This window comes from Melospiza melodia, chromosome 2, assembly GCF_035770615.1.
Source record: "Melospiza melodia melodia isolate bMelMel2 chromosome 2, bMelMel2.pri, whole genome shotgun sequence".
NCBI lineage: Eukaryota > Metazoa > Chordata > Aves > Passeriformes > Passerellidae > Melospiza > Melospiza melodia.
The window spans coordinates 71,197,805-71,213,319 of record NC_086195.1 but is presented as its reverse complement, the minus strand read 5'-3'; the positions used below and the strand labels follow the sequence as shown (position 1 = coordinate 71,213,319).

Below are 15,515 nucleotides of genomic sequence, written 5' to 3'. Positions count from 1 at the left end.
AAACAATGAAAAATTAGATTGACCAATAAATGCTGAAAACACCTTAAAGCATGTTCTGCTTTAAGTGGAACTGAGGAAGAGGAGCTCAGAGTTCAAGAGGCGTCATTGTCCTCTCTCCATCCTGTGAATAGAATGCTCCAGTGTAGCAAAAGTACTCAGAGATGCTTGAAAAGGCATTTTTCAGACAAAAAGCATAACACAACTCATTATTTAATTAACAATATCAATGAGGTCATGGTAGTAGAGAAAAGAAGATACATCTCATACCAGGATCATTTTTGCATTTTGGGTAATCACTGATGTACTAGAAATGTTTCATTCAGATACCAGACCCTCCATTTCTCAATCTAACCAGGCAGGCTGCTGAAGCAGTTACCAGAATCAGCATCATTGGTGGCTGCACTGGGAGGTCACTGGCAAAGGTTTCGTACATCAACTCTCTCTCACTTTGTAGTTTCTTTCATACTTTCATATTAAGTAAGTATGTACATATTAAGTACATTTAAGTACATATTAAGTCACTCATAGAAATGTCAGATTTTCATGAGGAAAGGAGGTATCAATATATTATGATTTTTAGAGTAATATAAATAATTGTTCTTGCTGTTCAAAACAGAAAACTACTCTGAAAAATAATTGCAAATCGTTGTTTATTTCTAGAGCTCAGGACATGACAAAACTATTTTTTTCCCTGTATTGTTCCTCTTTTCTGTTTTGTTGTCATTTATTTCCACAGAAAAAGCAGTATGAGATTAATTTAAACTAAATAACTTGAGTGATATATCACTAGCAGATTATTTGTTTGTGGCAGAATTGTCTTTTACCCAGGGAAACAATTACATAGGCTTGTCGAAGTTTTCTTAAAAGCTTTTTAAAATTAGAAGAATAGCAACAAAATAAAACATTACAGTGGTAGAATTTACCTAATTTAGACATCTTTGGTCCTGCATCAAGTTATCCAGGTTGTTCTATATTTCTGGGAGAAACTATGACTTGCTTCTTCATAGTTGTATACTGACGTTCACCACTTCATTTCAGTGTTTTTAGCATGTTGCAAGGCACTTGCATTCTCCCAGGGATGAAGAACTTCGGTCACTACAAGCAAAAGAAATAATGATCTGAGATTGCAGGAGACAAGATGAAAGAAAATGCATATTTGCCCCTACTTGAATTAATCATGGGCAAACACACATAAGCATACCATCCCTTATGAAGAATAAAGTTTTAATTAAGTCTGCTGATAGCACACAAATCCTTTTCAGGCAGAATGATTATATCATTGAGTCCTTAATAAGGTTTCAGCAGAGGAGTCTAAAAGGAGAACAGGTTCTAACTATTTAGTTTGAATAATAAGGGTTCTCTATGGCAGAAAGTTATATGGGCTGAGCCAAGTACAGAAGTTTATCCTGCTTATCACTGCCAGTTGCTTCTGGGGGTAACACGGGAAGAGTTCACCCTTAAAGATGCAAGAAGTCTGCAGAGTGTCAGAACTACACCTTAATTGTAACACTTCAGCCATTGAAACATCGGGGCACAAATTTGCTACCAATTTTAGCTCCATAAAATTTAGACCAGTGTTCTAAAATATGAAATTCCATTCATGGACTTAAAAACCTTAAGAATTTGGAATCTTTCCTTACTGTAGTCACATGAGGACGGGTTGCAAACATATCATACATGTCTCCATCAAGTTATTGTCCAGTGTGTGTTTGCAGTTGTACCATTTCAAATTTGGAGTTAGATACCCATATAAGTATGACACAGAGACTAAAAATTCCCTTACATTTTTATGGTTCCACTTATATTTTGGTCTCCACTATGCAGCTATGCATTCTGGGCTTTCTTAAGAAATAATTAATTCCACCACTTTAAACTGATTTTCCTAGTTCAGTGAAAGATATTGAGAGAAGAAGTCACTTATTTTCAAATTGCATAGTTTTCAGTAACTGTCCCCAGCACTGGTCCCTAGGCATTCAGCACCAGAATTAATTTTAGCAGCTCTGGTTAATTAATGAGAATGGCACCCTTGTTAAAATATGAGAGTTTTCAGCTGCTGTGTCTGTAAATTCCTCTTCCTGTTTTTAATTTCTTCTGCATTTTGAAGTACCTTACAAAACAAATTTGCTTCACTAGCACCTGGCTAAAGAAACACTTGTGGCAGACCTATGCACCATCTCATAAGTAATCATACAACAGAGGAAGAAAATACTGCAACAAAAGTTCTACTACCTCAACAAAAGCAAAAGACCAAGTGACCCATTCTAGACAGTTTAAAAAATATTAGTAAAGGGAGGGGAATTTTTTTTTTTATCTAAGTGTATAAAAAGCAGTTAATAACTCTCATGAACAGAAAAAATCCGTAAAGACAAAACTCAAGTGTCTCTAAAGTGATTCAGTAGGAGAAAAAAATTAGAAACAAAACTAATTGCTATTCTGTCATCAAGTGGACAAGGGTAGAAGAAATATTTGAAAAATCAGCTACTTCAAATTTTCTCATTTATTCTAATTTAGTTTCTTGTACACATTATGTAAGTCTAGAAGGCAGAGAAAAAGCCAGTCTATCAAAATCAAAGCAGCTTTTAGTAAAGACAATGGAGAAAAAATTACTGTCTAGTTCTCAGGAAATCTCTCTTGTGCATAAATCTGAACCTAATTAACCTATAGCAAAAGAAATTAAAAGCAAAAATAAAAGTTCTGCAAAAGGCATTGTTAAATAAAAAATCTGAACATTTTGGTATCACTGGTTGAAGCTTGCTCCATTCTCCTCTGCTCTATTCAGTGCAATGTGCCAGCAGAAGAACTGGCAGAGCAGAAGAATGGGATAGAAAAATTTGTATTCAGCCAAACTTTGTAGTGAAATTCCTTTGGGAGTTCAAAAGTTTAATTCTTCTGTTTTCAACTGATGGAGCCAATATCTGTTTAAAAGAAAAATCTAAAATTTCACTATCCTAAAGCTTCCCATCATTGAAGAGTCAAGGCAGAGCTGGGCATAGTAAATGTAAACAATTCCATTCCTAGATATCCTATTCTATGTCTGTGATCTATCTTTATTTCTCTATTTTTAAGTTGTGAGCATTGTGTGGTTTCCAGTTAACTTGACAGAGTACCAATCAATATGCAGTTAGAGTAGGATCTTAAAGTATTATCACAGCAATTTATCCTCAACCCACTTTCATGGCAATATAAGAAAACAAGAGGTGATCCTTTCACAGAGGCAAAAAAATGATGCACAATTCAGTCCAGTGTTGACTTCCTAGTAAGAAGGCACAGCATGATAAAACATAGGATACATTTCTAACACAAAAATTCTTTAGCAATAGGGTACACTCCTTACTGAAAAATTATGGAATCAAAAAGGTTGGAAAAGACCTCCAAGATCATCAAGTGCAACTGTAAACCCAACATCACTGTGTTCACCACCAAACCATTTTCCCAAATGCAAACATGTTTTGAACAGTTCCACGGATGCTGATTCTGTCACTTCCTTGCGCAGCCCATTCCAATGCCCCACCACCTGTTCAGTGGATGGCATTTGTGTCCTATTCATTTTGTAATATCAAGGGATTTGCAGTGAATAATGGTCAAGTGTTTCAGACTTTTGCACAAATTTTGCGTTAAACAGCCATCGGGTCTCCTTCACAGCCCTAGGATCAACATGCAGAGATAACTCTAGGGCAGAGTACAAAAGTGTGAGTGTATCAGCCAAGACTGACCCAAACCCAAACTGAGATTCAGAGAGGCTGGTGACTTGCACCACGGAAGATTTAACTGTTCCCTATCTTTCCCAATGGTTCAGTGCAATCTCAGATTTCATTCTTTCCCTTTCTCCAGGTTCTTCAGCCTCATGTCCCTCTTTAATTATTGTCTCTTTAACTGTGAGGAGGGAGGAAGTAGCATGTTGCTTTCCTAAATCCTTACAATCTGGTCTTCAGGCCATGAAAATATTTATATGCGTTTAGTACACTTTTAAAAGGGTTTGAACGCCCTGTACTAAGTCAGTGCTTGAAGTCAGGAGGGGTGCTAGAATACACCACTTTCTTTGGGCAAGCATTTCTATTTGCATTGACTAATCCTTCATGTTAATGGCATTTATTTCACCCCTGTGGCAGGCAGGCCTGTCACAGGTCCTTCTAAGACCTCACCAGGAGGACATCCAGTACTGGATCTGCATCCTCTCTTTCTTCCTGATCAAAGTTACAAGTGCCAGATCATTCTCCCTCCTGGTCCAGGTCAAAGACAGCAGCAGATGGGACAAGGTTTCATGGTCACATAGTGGAACTAGAGGCAAGATCTCATCTGCCAAACAATCCAAATTCTGCTCCTGCTGCTGTCACAGAGATCCCACTGAGCTCAAGACTCAGCACGACCAGTGAGCCAGGGCTCTCAAAGAGTTCTCAACACCCACAGAGTATGTGTTGCGAGGAAACAAGTGCATGGTCCTCAGAAGGAACAATTTCATTCTGCAAGACATTGGTGCCATCTCCTGCTCAGTCCAGAACTGGACTCCCAGAGATTCAAAGAGTCAAATTGAGCAGTGCTACAGAACAGAGTTTGCTTTTCCTACTTGCTCTGACTGGAGTACAGCAGAAGGAAGGGATTGTCTGAACAGCAAGTTACAAACCACCAGCTGTTTTGCCTGGCATTTTGGGGGTAGGGCCTAACAGACAGCTTCCAAGACACAAATATCATCCTGGTGACCATTGCAGCAAAGGGGGGAACCCATATGTACTTATACAGCTCCTTTCCCAGTCCTCCCTCTCCTAAAGTACCCATTGTTTTACATTGTGTTTGTCTTCTGGATTCTGTCATGCTTCTTTTGAAGGGGAAATCTGTTGATACATGTTGTGTTACATGATCCATCGTAATTCCATGTAATGTAATCACAAATGTGAACCCACCAGGAGGTTTTGTTTTACACTCAGCATGCAACTTTTTTTAAGATGGCCAGAAGAGCTATTAAATGGATAGTTTGAGGGAAGCCTCCACATGAAGGCCAGTACAGTCATCTGTATTTAGTAAAGTATGTGCTTTGCAAACTATTATGCCGCAGGCTAACATGTGAGGATATCTTTTGCAGACTTAAAAAAGCAAACAAAAACCAAATTTGCAGTAGTCTGCCAGGGTCTCCAGTGTTGTCTTTTCATAAATCCTAAATGGCTATAGCAAATGTTTTGGAAACCAAAGTGAATTGTCTGAAGTTTTGATGCATTTTATATATAAATCATGTTTACTTGTATGTGTGGACTGTTTTTCCTGTTGATATCATTTCAGAGTCATTGTCTGTTTCAGCTAAGAAACATTTCTAATATCTTCCTTATTTCCAAGAACTATATGTTAATGTATGTGCAAACACCAGTTCGTCAGACTGAGGAAGATGTAGAAGGAAATACTGTGTGTTTATAAGGGTCACAGCTGGCTTTTCTTAGGTATCAAGAGGAGACAAATAAGCAATTTTGAAAAAGAGTAGGATGGGATTTGAAGAGAATTTACCCTAAGAGGACTCATTTTGCAGAAAAGTGGAGCAAAATGTTTATTGCTGTCTCCAAACTCATGTTACCACGAGGAGCTTGTATAGCTTGTCTGGTATTTCTTTCCTACTAGGAACATAGTTTAATTCTCTGAGCTGGCCTGCAATTTGAAAAAAATAATTTCTTTAATTTGGTGGCAGGTAGCTTGCCAAGTACCTTGATGAGGAAGTTGTTGTCCATTACCTACAACCAGTATAGTCCCTTTCTGTGTGTTGCTCCAATGCTTTCAAATAGCGGGACAAAACCAGATTTTTTTTCCCCAGTTTAACTTCTTCATCTCCCAGTCTACAATCCCTGCCCCATACCATGAATCCATGTTTAGAACACTATACCAAGCTCCTTACCACTGAAAGCTCCCAGGCCAGCCCACACACCTGCCCCTGCACTCTAGCCAGTCTGAGTCTCTCACTCTCTTCAAGTGTTTAATTCTTCCTTACTCCTCTATGCATCCCTCAGTCCCACAGGCCCTCTTCCCGACACCAGACCAACAGAAGGGAAGCCATCAAGTTGCTCTCTCCCCCAGCATGGACACTGCCTATGTCCCAAGGGCCTCAACAGAGGGGTCAGCGGTGGCCATGCACTAGCACAGGACAGGTGGTGGCTGGGGGCACAAATGGCCTGTGAAATGAGCTGACATGCTGCTTGTTTTCCTCGAACATACAGGTATAAATGATAGATATATTGCAATAAATAGATATAGATGAAGTTACAGTCAGCTTTATAGTGAATATAAACTCTAAAATACCATATACCCTTGATATGGGTATAGCAATTAAATTTTTAACTTTGTAGCAAGTTACCATCTTATCTCATTTGTGTTTACAGCTCTAATGGGAAATCAGTTTCCTGGGCCCAGAACGAGAAAAGCAGCCGAGGAGCACACCTTTGGCAGCGGTTGTCAGTCCACATCAACAAAAAAGAGAACCCCAACCAAACTGCAGTGATCAAGCCTTTTTCTAAAAGCACAGATAGTAGCCGGCACAGTAGCAGCGCTACATTTCCCGAGGCTAGTGCCAAAACGCTTTACGACGTTTCGGAAGCCGAAGAGCAATACCCAGCTCAGTACCGACCACAGACTCCCTCACCAATCAGCACTTTGAGCCACAGAACTGCCTCTGTCAGCCGAACAGAAGACGAAGCCCCCACCTTCCAGTCAGAACCTCCTCAGCGAAGCAGCTCCTCTCAAGGCTCCATCATGGAGCAGATCAGCAGTGTTGTTACTCGCTTCACAGCCAATATCAGTGAGCTGAACTCTATGATGCTTTCAACATCTACTCCAGGGACAGCGGGGGCTGCTCCTCTCTGCTCTTCCTACCTGATTCCAAGGGAAATCCAGCTCCCTACAACAATGACCACACTTGCAGAGATCCAACCACTTCCTGCCATTGAAGTCAACGGCTCTTCACAGGCTGCTAGGAAACCTTCAAATGACAGCATCAAAGAAGGCACTTCAGAGACCCCAACGGCCAAGCAAGACCTGGAGGAGTTGGTGGCTTTAACTCCTCCTTCTCCTTTTAGAGACTCCATTGATTCTGGAAGCGCATCTCCCAGCTCTCCAGCTTCTGAATCAGCTCTCTGCATCCCGTCCTCCCCCAAATATGACACACTCCTCATCAGAGATTATACTCAAAGTTCTTCTTCGCTGTGAATGTACTTCAAGAAGATGTTGGAGCTCAACAACTACAAGCAAGTAGTCAGGGGACAGCCAAGTCTTCAAGATCTCCAGTGTTTACGCAGACAGAGTGAGAGGCATTGGGTCATCTTGTGAGGAATGGAAGGGAAGAAGAGGAATCACCTGAGAGGCGGAAACATCAGATTAATTATGCTGATTTAAAGACAAAATGACTCTTGGCAGATTATCGTGGCCTTAAAAAAACATGGGCTTTTCAGAAACACTGAATCTATTTTTGAGGGCTTATAAGGAGTCTGTTAATCCAGTTACATACCAAGTGCTTTGCTTTAGTATTACAATGAACTGTGTGTACAATATAGGGGACAGGGGGGAACTAGATTGTAAACAACTGTAAAATGGTTTGTTTGTTTACTCTGATCCCTTGCCCAGAAGTGAACCTTGATCTTTTATCAAGAATAGAAGACCAAACATTGAATGTACATTTTCTAACAGACTCAAATCTGGGACCAACATGTCAAGCTTTCTCTCTTTTTTATCTATGAAGATCACAAAAAGCAGTAATGTATGTTACTACAAAACCTTTTGCTGAAGAATATTGTGTCTGTGATACGTTACACATGGATAACACTAAGCTGAGGCTTTGCAGTGAGTGACTGCAATATGGAGGGCTTTACAAGTGACTTCTCAACCTACGCATTTGTTTATTAAATTCTCTTCTATCAGTATCTAATTTCAATTTGTTATCATTGGATTCACCTTCACAACAACAAACCCAAGGAAGATCTCCTGACTATTTCACCATGTTGCCAACTAATATTGAAGTAGCAAAAAATATTTTCTGGAGTACTGTTTTGTAATTCCCCTACCAGGGCAAGTTGTTGAGATGAATATTCTCTTTCTAGCAGCACTACCAAGCTACATTATAGCTGCACTCCCTAGAAAAATTAGCACATTTTTATGGACATCCTCATGATAATGTTACCAGTTAAAATACTTATTCAGACTCCCATCTTTGCTTGTAACAAACAGGTAAACACCCTAAGGATTTTCTCCATCCTTTGAATGACAGAATTCTAGGATACCAATTTGGATTATCACAAATGCTAACTATCAAAAGGAAAGGTTGTCATAATCTTAATTAATATACACATATATATGGAAAAAACCCTGTGTCAAAGTCTGCTTAGAGGTGATTAAGCTACTCTTTAATAAGCAACAATTTTAAAATTTGTTTTGCTGCTGATCCCTTGCAGTTATGAACAGTGACAAAAAAAATACATTCAAAGCAATACAGAGTAATGGTTAAAACAAAGAAGACCTAATGAGATATGAACCAACAGAATCTTTGCTTCTTAGCAACTCACAGAAGAAACAAGGGGATTCCTCAATTTTTTTTTCCTATATCAAAGTAGTACAGTTTAGTGCACTTCATACTGTCACAGCACTTTTTTAATACAGGCAGGGAAGAGTTTTAAAGTTTGAATAGTAGCTAAATAATTTTTGATAGGTGTAGTTACATAGAACTTGTAAGTCAGACCCTAAACGCACACTGTATTTGCTCTCTTCTTCATGACATAGCTGTCCTCAGGTGCCAAACTTTTATGGGTTTGTTTTATTTTATTGAAGGATAGCATGAAGTGATGAGTAATGTACTTCAATTCAAAGTTGAGTTGATGTTGCCTTACATAGAAGACAGCCTCAAGGAAGGGAGCCTTGAAATAAGGCTGCTATATTTTATTTTCAAAACCTTTAGATCTTGTTTCTTCGAAAATAACAAATATTTTGTAATCAAAATTCATACCTCCTTTTTCTCCCCCACGTTCAAAATAGCTATTTGATCAAACAAGTAAAAGATGAAAGCACATTCACATATTTTAGCAAAGAGCATTTTCTATTCCTTTGGGATTCTTGTTTCACTATTATGCATTGTGCCCCACTTTGCTGCTCAACAACATTTAAAAATGAAAAGTAATAGATGGCTGAATCTAGACCAGCACCTCACAGAAGTACTCTGGTGACTCTAGAGTCAGGCAATGTTATCCAATTGCAGTCTGGGCATGCTTGTCTTGTCAGGTACAGTCATTTATCAGCTTTGCCTATAGCATGAACAGGCAGGTCACAAAACAGCTCTACTCCAGAAGGCAGATCCCTACACTAAGGCATGACTGAAGGTCCTTGTTGCCCATATGCAGTTCTTGCATCCTCGCATGACTGATCAGCACAGACTCAGCTCTGTGCAGCTGCACGGTTCCCAGACTAGAGCTCAGTTTTGCCCTCTTGGTTCACAGTACTAGCATGTCTCATCATTCCTTAGCTGTTCATGTCATCAGGAGAAAGCATCTTCTGTCACAGGTTACAACCCACATTTAAGAGAAAAGCATGTCCAATCAGTCTGTGATACATTCTTGTTAGGGGAGTTTAGATCACTTAAATGTTGTTCATGGAAGACTTATATGATAATATTTGTCTCCCATCAGTGCAATATTGTTCTAATATAGAGTGTACTGAGGTAACCAATGTGAATTTCGAAAGGATTCTATTACTACCTGTTCTCTTATACTTCAAACTATTGACCAATATTCTTACAAGAACATCCTCCACCTCGAACCTTCCCTAGAATTTTAGATCCCCTTTAGTCTTTTCTTATGGTGGTGGACAATTAATAGAATTGTATTACTGCTAAAATCTGTGGGTTTCACTGCACTGTGAAATAATCAACAGTGGAAATAAGGATTATATGACAAATATAAAATATTTCCTTAAATAAAAAACTAGTAAAAAGGAGTGAAAAATTGAAACTGTCAAGCTCAGCATAAATATACCTCTTCTGCTCTCAAACTGCACCACAGCTATTGCTCAGAACTTCCTGAAAATGGTCATGTGTACTGTCATGACAGTTTGGGTGGAGATGCCCCATGTGCCCTGAATGCATGTTTTAAGAGCCTAAAACCTAATGCTGTGCAACCGAAATTTTAAACACTTTTGTTCACTCTCACTTTTGGAGGAGTCATGTATCTTTGTGTATCTATCAGCCACAGCAGACATTTTAGTGACACAAGGAACTATGGATGGACCCTGCTGAGGTGGTATCTTCTAGGAGTCAGTCTATTTTTATTAAAAGATGGACAACCTTAGAGGCATTTAAGGACGGCAGAATCTGCTTTAATTGTGCAGACTGGAGCACATCAGTGTAATTTTTTATCACATGTTTGAATTCCAACAAAGGGAGGAAAGGTTTTGTGGAGAAGAAGGAAAAACGGTGTAATGTCTGTAGTAATAATCCAAATGAGCCCAGTGCGAGATTTGCAAGACTGGAAAGTTCTTTGGGAGAAGCCAGTGGGTTTGACATAAGAGAAAAAAAATTATGTAGACAGACATCATGACTTCATTATGCTAGTCTTAATTTAGGACATTAAGCTAGAGTAGCAAGGGTTTTCAGACATAAATGCAAAAGTTACAATAATGAACACTTTTCAATCTAACTAAAGAATGTGCAAGTACCAACTGAATGGCTTGAAATTTGCCTTCCAATATAGTGCTGCTGACACAAAGGAAATTAAAGGATTTGAAACTACTGTCATTCTTGACCACATGGACCTCAAAAAAAATCTCTTCTTTCTTTTGTGCTTGAGGCCAACCCTAAAGAGTGATGGTGTAATCACCTTTGGATCTATGCTTTTGAATAAAGTGAGCCATTCTCAGGCCATTTGGAAAGAAGCCTTTGCAATACTGAAGAACTGTGTTTTTAAATTGTCTCTGAAGAATGATTGCATGACTTTGAAGATGTGCTTCCTTGTACTTCTATCTGAACATTTGGTGCCTAGACTCATGCAGATACCTTAGACCAGAGATTTTTAGACCACAGTCCCCAAATCACTTGTTGATATTTCATGAAACCTGGTCAAGGTGCTGGCTTCTTCCTTTGATTTCCAGCTACAAAAGTGAGATAGAAACTAAATGCTAATTCAAAAACCATTATAAGCTACAAAAGCAAAAAAAAAAAAAAAAAAAAAAAAAAATTATGTTAGTTTTCTTGGATGTTTATTTAGTTGCTGTGTCTGTAAAAGGAAAACTTGTGTTAAAAACTGAGAGAATAAGCTATCAAAAGAGAGTAAATGGGAAGCCCAATCCATGACTCTCACTCTGGATGATTGTGGAGTTTCCCCTCAAATGTTTTCTTTAGTGTGCAAGACCAAACTGAAAGACTGCATAGCTGTGGGTGTAATTTCTGTAAAGGAAAGTGTGCAACGTTGTTCTTCTTAATACATCATTTATGAGGTGAGAGGATAAAAGATGACAGCAACAGACAGCATAAAAAAGAGTTGGTTCCTTAGGGAAATCAGAGCGCTATGCTCAGGACTAACAATGTGACCACAAATTTTGTATTGTATTGGAGACCAGTGTCAGGTCTGGTTTGGCTGACCCCAAAAAAGAGACTTTGGAGCCTAAAGTTAGGATTTCAGTAGAATTTAATACCTACATTTTAAACTCAATTTTAGAACAACTATTCAAATGCCAGCTTCCTCCAGCATCTAGCATAGTATGTCTGTGTATGCTCAGAACTAACCTGATCACCACACATCTAAGGATCTTTGTATCTGCCTCATGTTAAAACCCATCAAGGATGCAGAAAAATACATGAGAGTACACAGAATGCACCGTACAGTCTCCTGGCTGGAAAGTGCTCCAATGACTCATTGCTGAGTTTTTATTCATTTCCCCGAGGTATTTTCACAGGGCAGGAACAAATTCAAGAGTATTGCAGTGGAAAAGGAACGGTGCAACATGATAAGACATACACTGAATAAAATTAGATATCATATAGGACCAATTAATATAAAATACTTTTAAAATTTCTGGAGCAGAGATAAGGTATTTTAACTCTGAAGAAGTAGAGGCAACTTTTTGTCTGTGCTACATACTGGCTAAAGAAAAAGTTAAATGCTTCCTTGAAAAATGTTTTTGTGACAGGAGGGAAGGATGTGCCCTTAGATAACTTCTTATCTGCAGAAATGTTGTCTTCCATCTGGAGATCTCAGACCCCAACATAGAAAGGAGAGATTGAATCTTATTGGATAGGCAAAGGAATTAAACTCGAATTGCTTATTCTCTGAGCCTGAAGAAAAAGGGACTTATTTCATTTTCCTCCAGTCACCTTTTACAAAGGTAACCTGGCCCATCTTTGGAACAAAATGTATAGATATCTCAATAAATTGATCCCAGAGGAAAATTAGTATTTTCTGCACATTGCATTTGCATACTGGCTCAAATAGAGTATTCCTAGACATCTTTTTCCTTGTTTTGTTGCTTTCTTGAGCACTAACTCTTCTCACAAACTCCACAGGAAGGCTAGATATTTAACAAAAGGTGCTGATCTCCACACTAGAGCAAAAAGCTATGTATTACACAGAATAATTTTAAGTCCTGAAGTCCTTAATCTATTTGGGTTAATGGAATCATTCCAGATTAATATCCATATAAAGATAATCGAAGTTGTATAAGTGGCCGCTGAAGTCCACATTTGACTATTTGTTCTGCAGAGAATTATAATGACAGGATATTCTTCCCACTCTCTTTTGAATCAAACAGCAGATGGATTTTACTAGATTCATTCCTGAAGCTAGGCTTGGTGAATAAGTCCTTCCAACCATACATACTCTATCTGGTATCCCAGTGGGAAAGTCATCCTCTAACTAAACATGTTAAGGGATGTGAGTGACCATGTCCAAAAAAACCCAGGATGTCACAATTTTCTGGCAGTTTAATGAAACTCCAAAAATGAAGTCAATACTCTCCATGAACAAGAAAATCATTAATCTACTACCCATTTCACTTAATCTAGTAAAGACTTGTGTTGAATTACCTGAATTCTTTTTTTTCTGTGAAGGTTTATTATTTTATCCTTAGTTCAAATATCTCCAATTGCCACCAACAATTTTTTACTGTGAAATGGAAAAGAGATACAGGCCAGTGAAGCATAAAGGTAAGTAAAAAATTCATCTGGGTGATGAACTGGTGTATATGGCTGGTTTTGTCTAACCTGAGCAATGACAGTATTAACAAACAATAAATACTAAGTCACTCCAATCTGCCAAATGGGAACAAATATACTATGTATATTACATGTACTAATAGGATTATATGGCAGCTGCTGGTGGTATTTGTAATTAGAAATCTATATAGAATATAGATGTTTTAGAGAGATGGTGCCAATTCCAAAAGATTTATGTGGGCTACAAGTGCTTGTATTTATTTTTTTTAATTTGCTAATAACTTATGAAGAACTGGTTTCAAACATTCTGTGACCGTTTGTTCTTTTTTATGTTGTTGCTGCTTATACTATTAAAACATAGAGAATGTAAAGTTATTATTTTGATGTGAACTGAAAAAGATTTTTCATAAAATTTAACATTTTTATCAGCTTTGGTTTGCTTTCTACCTGTACAAATGTAATTTATTTTAGCATTGAAGAATACACTTGCTTGTTTCTCAATTGTCTACATCATGTTATAGTTGGTGTTTATGTAGAGTCAGGTACTTTTTGAACAGTATTAAAAAGAATCTGTGATATGACTGAAAACTGGATTTTTTTTTTTCTCCAGAACACTTACAGCTATGTTTTCAGTGCATTTTTCTACAAACCAGGTATGCCTACACACAAACCCTTGAATTACAATCTCTCTCTTTTACTCCTCCCTCTCTTGCTTTAAAGGGTTAAGTTAACATTAATGGTATCATAGTTACATAACATTCTAGTATAGTTTGTCTTTTGATGCACACACAATCTCATTGATGAGATATATATAGATTTGAGAGAAAAGAGTAAAATAATCTAGACTTAAGCGACAGAAAACAAAGCTCTTCCACTTGGAATCATATACCAAAACTTTATTTTTATAGATGCCCTAAGAAATTACTTTATTCCTGCAATTGTAGATTCACATCTAATCTTGAACTGCAGAAAAATATCAGAGGAAATTTTTTATGTCCTTTAACATTTGGTTTCTAGAATTCTGCCTTTTTGACCACTAGGAATAAATGTCTTATCTCACGTCTGGCTTCATTCTGTTTCCAGCCAATAGATTTTGCTATCTTCCCTGCTACATGCTAAAAAAAAAAAAACAACCCCCCAAAAATAAACAAACAAAAAACTACAACAAAGCCACTACTCAATAAATCCCGACCCATACAGAAAAGCAACTTAAAAACCCTCCCCAAAACCAAATCAAACCAAACCAAAAAAACAACCAAACAGAAAAACAACAAATAAACCCCACAGAACAAAACCAACTTTCTAGTTTGGAAATCCTCTCCTTTCCATTCCAAAATCTGGGGTTTGTAATAGTCTTTATATTCTTACATAGAATGGCATGAATTTGGAATAATTGTACTGCATGCAGTGAAATGCAGAGTATGAACTGCAGCTCTCAGATAAAAGCCAATCATACACATTATTTTCTAAACACATCTCTAGAGATACTGCTGAATCAGTTTATTTGCTGTTGACAAATTAAGGTGACTAATTCATAACACAATGGTAGGTAAAATGCCCAACTCCAGCTAAAAACCAATGTGAATTCATATCATGTCTTTGAACCACCTAAAACTCTACATCCCAAAGTTAATTCCTTCAGTGTAGAAATCCACAGCAATTAATTCAGCAAAATCTACAGTTTTGTACCAAAAGAAACATTGCAACTATTTCAATTTGAAGAGAAAGACTTTGAAAATCATATGCAACATCTTGTTCCATTGCAAAATATTTTTAAAGCAGTGCCTGGAACACTAGATCAAATTTGCTTTGTTTGCAAGAACAGTTAATTTATGCCATGCTCTGTGATCACCTCTCAGCCATGTTTCTTCTGAGTTTCTGTTATCACTGCAGAATGATGACATTTAGAAACTAATAAACTAATAAATCCTATTCCAAATTAAATCACAAATCAATGTTTACATTGATTAAAAAGAGAGGGGCACTATTCTATAATACACCTTCAGAAATATCAGGGCAATTAGTAATGAGAAAAGAAAAAGTTCAATTTCTTAAAAAGTTTGGAGTCTAATTTCTCTGTCTGTCTGGAGCTTTATCTTTTATTCACATTTGGTCCATAATTGTTATTTGATACCAGAGAAGCCTTAGTGCCAGTACTGTCCTCCTCAGCTAAACTAATACCTGGACTGGGTGCTCCTCTTCTTCTTACAGGAGTACCTTTTCTGTCTGCTCACAGAACATTGGGAAAAAGGCTGGAATTTTAAGAACTGAAATCACCCTTTGTGTCCATTCAGGGTCTATTTATTAAATTTGGTTTCCTATTGTAGGAGTTTAAGACCAAATCACAGTGGAGAGCGTGAGG

General features: G+C 37.7%; 1 protein-coding gene across 3 annotated transcripts in view; it reads left to right on the top strand.

Moving 5' to 3' along the window:
• GRM5 (glutamate metabotropic receptor 5) overlaps positions 1-13,741 on the top strand; it is a 245,144-nt gene extending 231,403 nt beyond the window's left edge. For all 3 annotated transcript variants that reach the window (XM_063148826.1, XM_063148827.1, XM_063148825.1), the window contains one exon: positions 6,354-13,741. In XM_063148826.1, the coding sequence (XP_063004896.1) occupies positions 6,354-7,176 (823 nt within the window). In that variant the 3' untranslated portion in view covers positions 7,177-13,741. The remainder of the gene's footprint in view (positions 1-6,353) is intronic.
• The last annotated feature ends 1,774 nt before the right edge of the window (positions 13,742-15,515 follow it).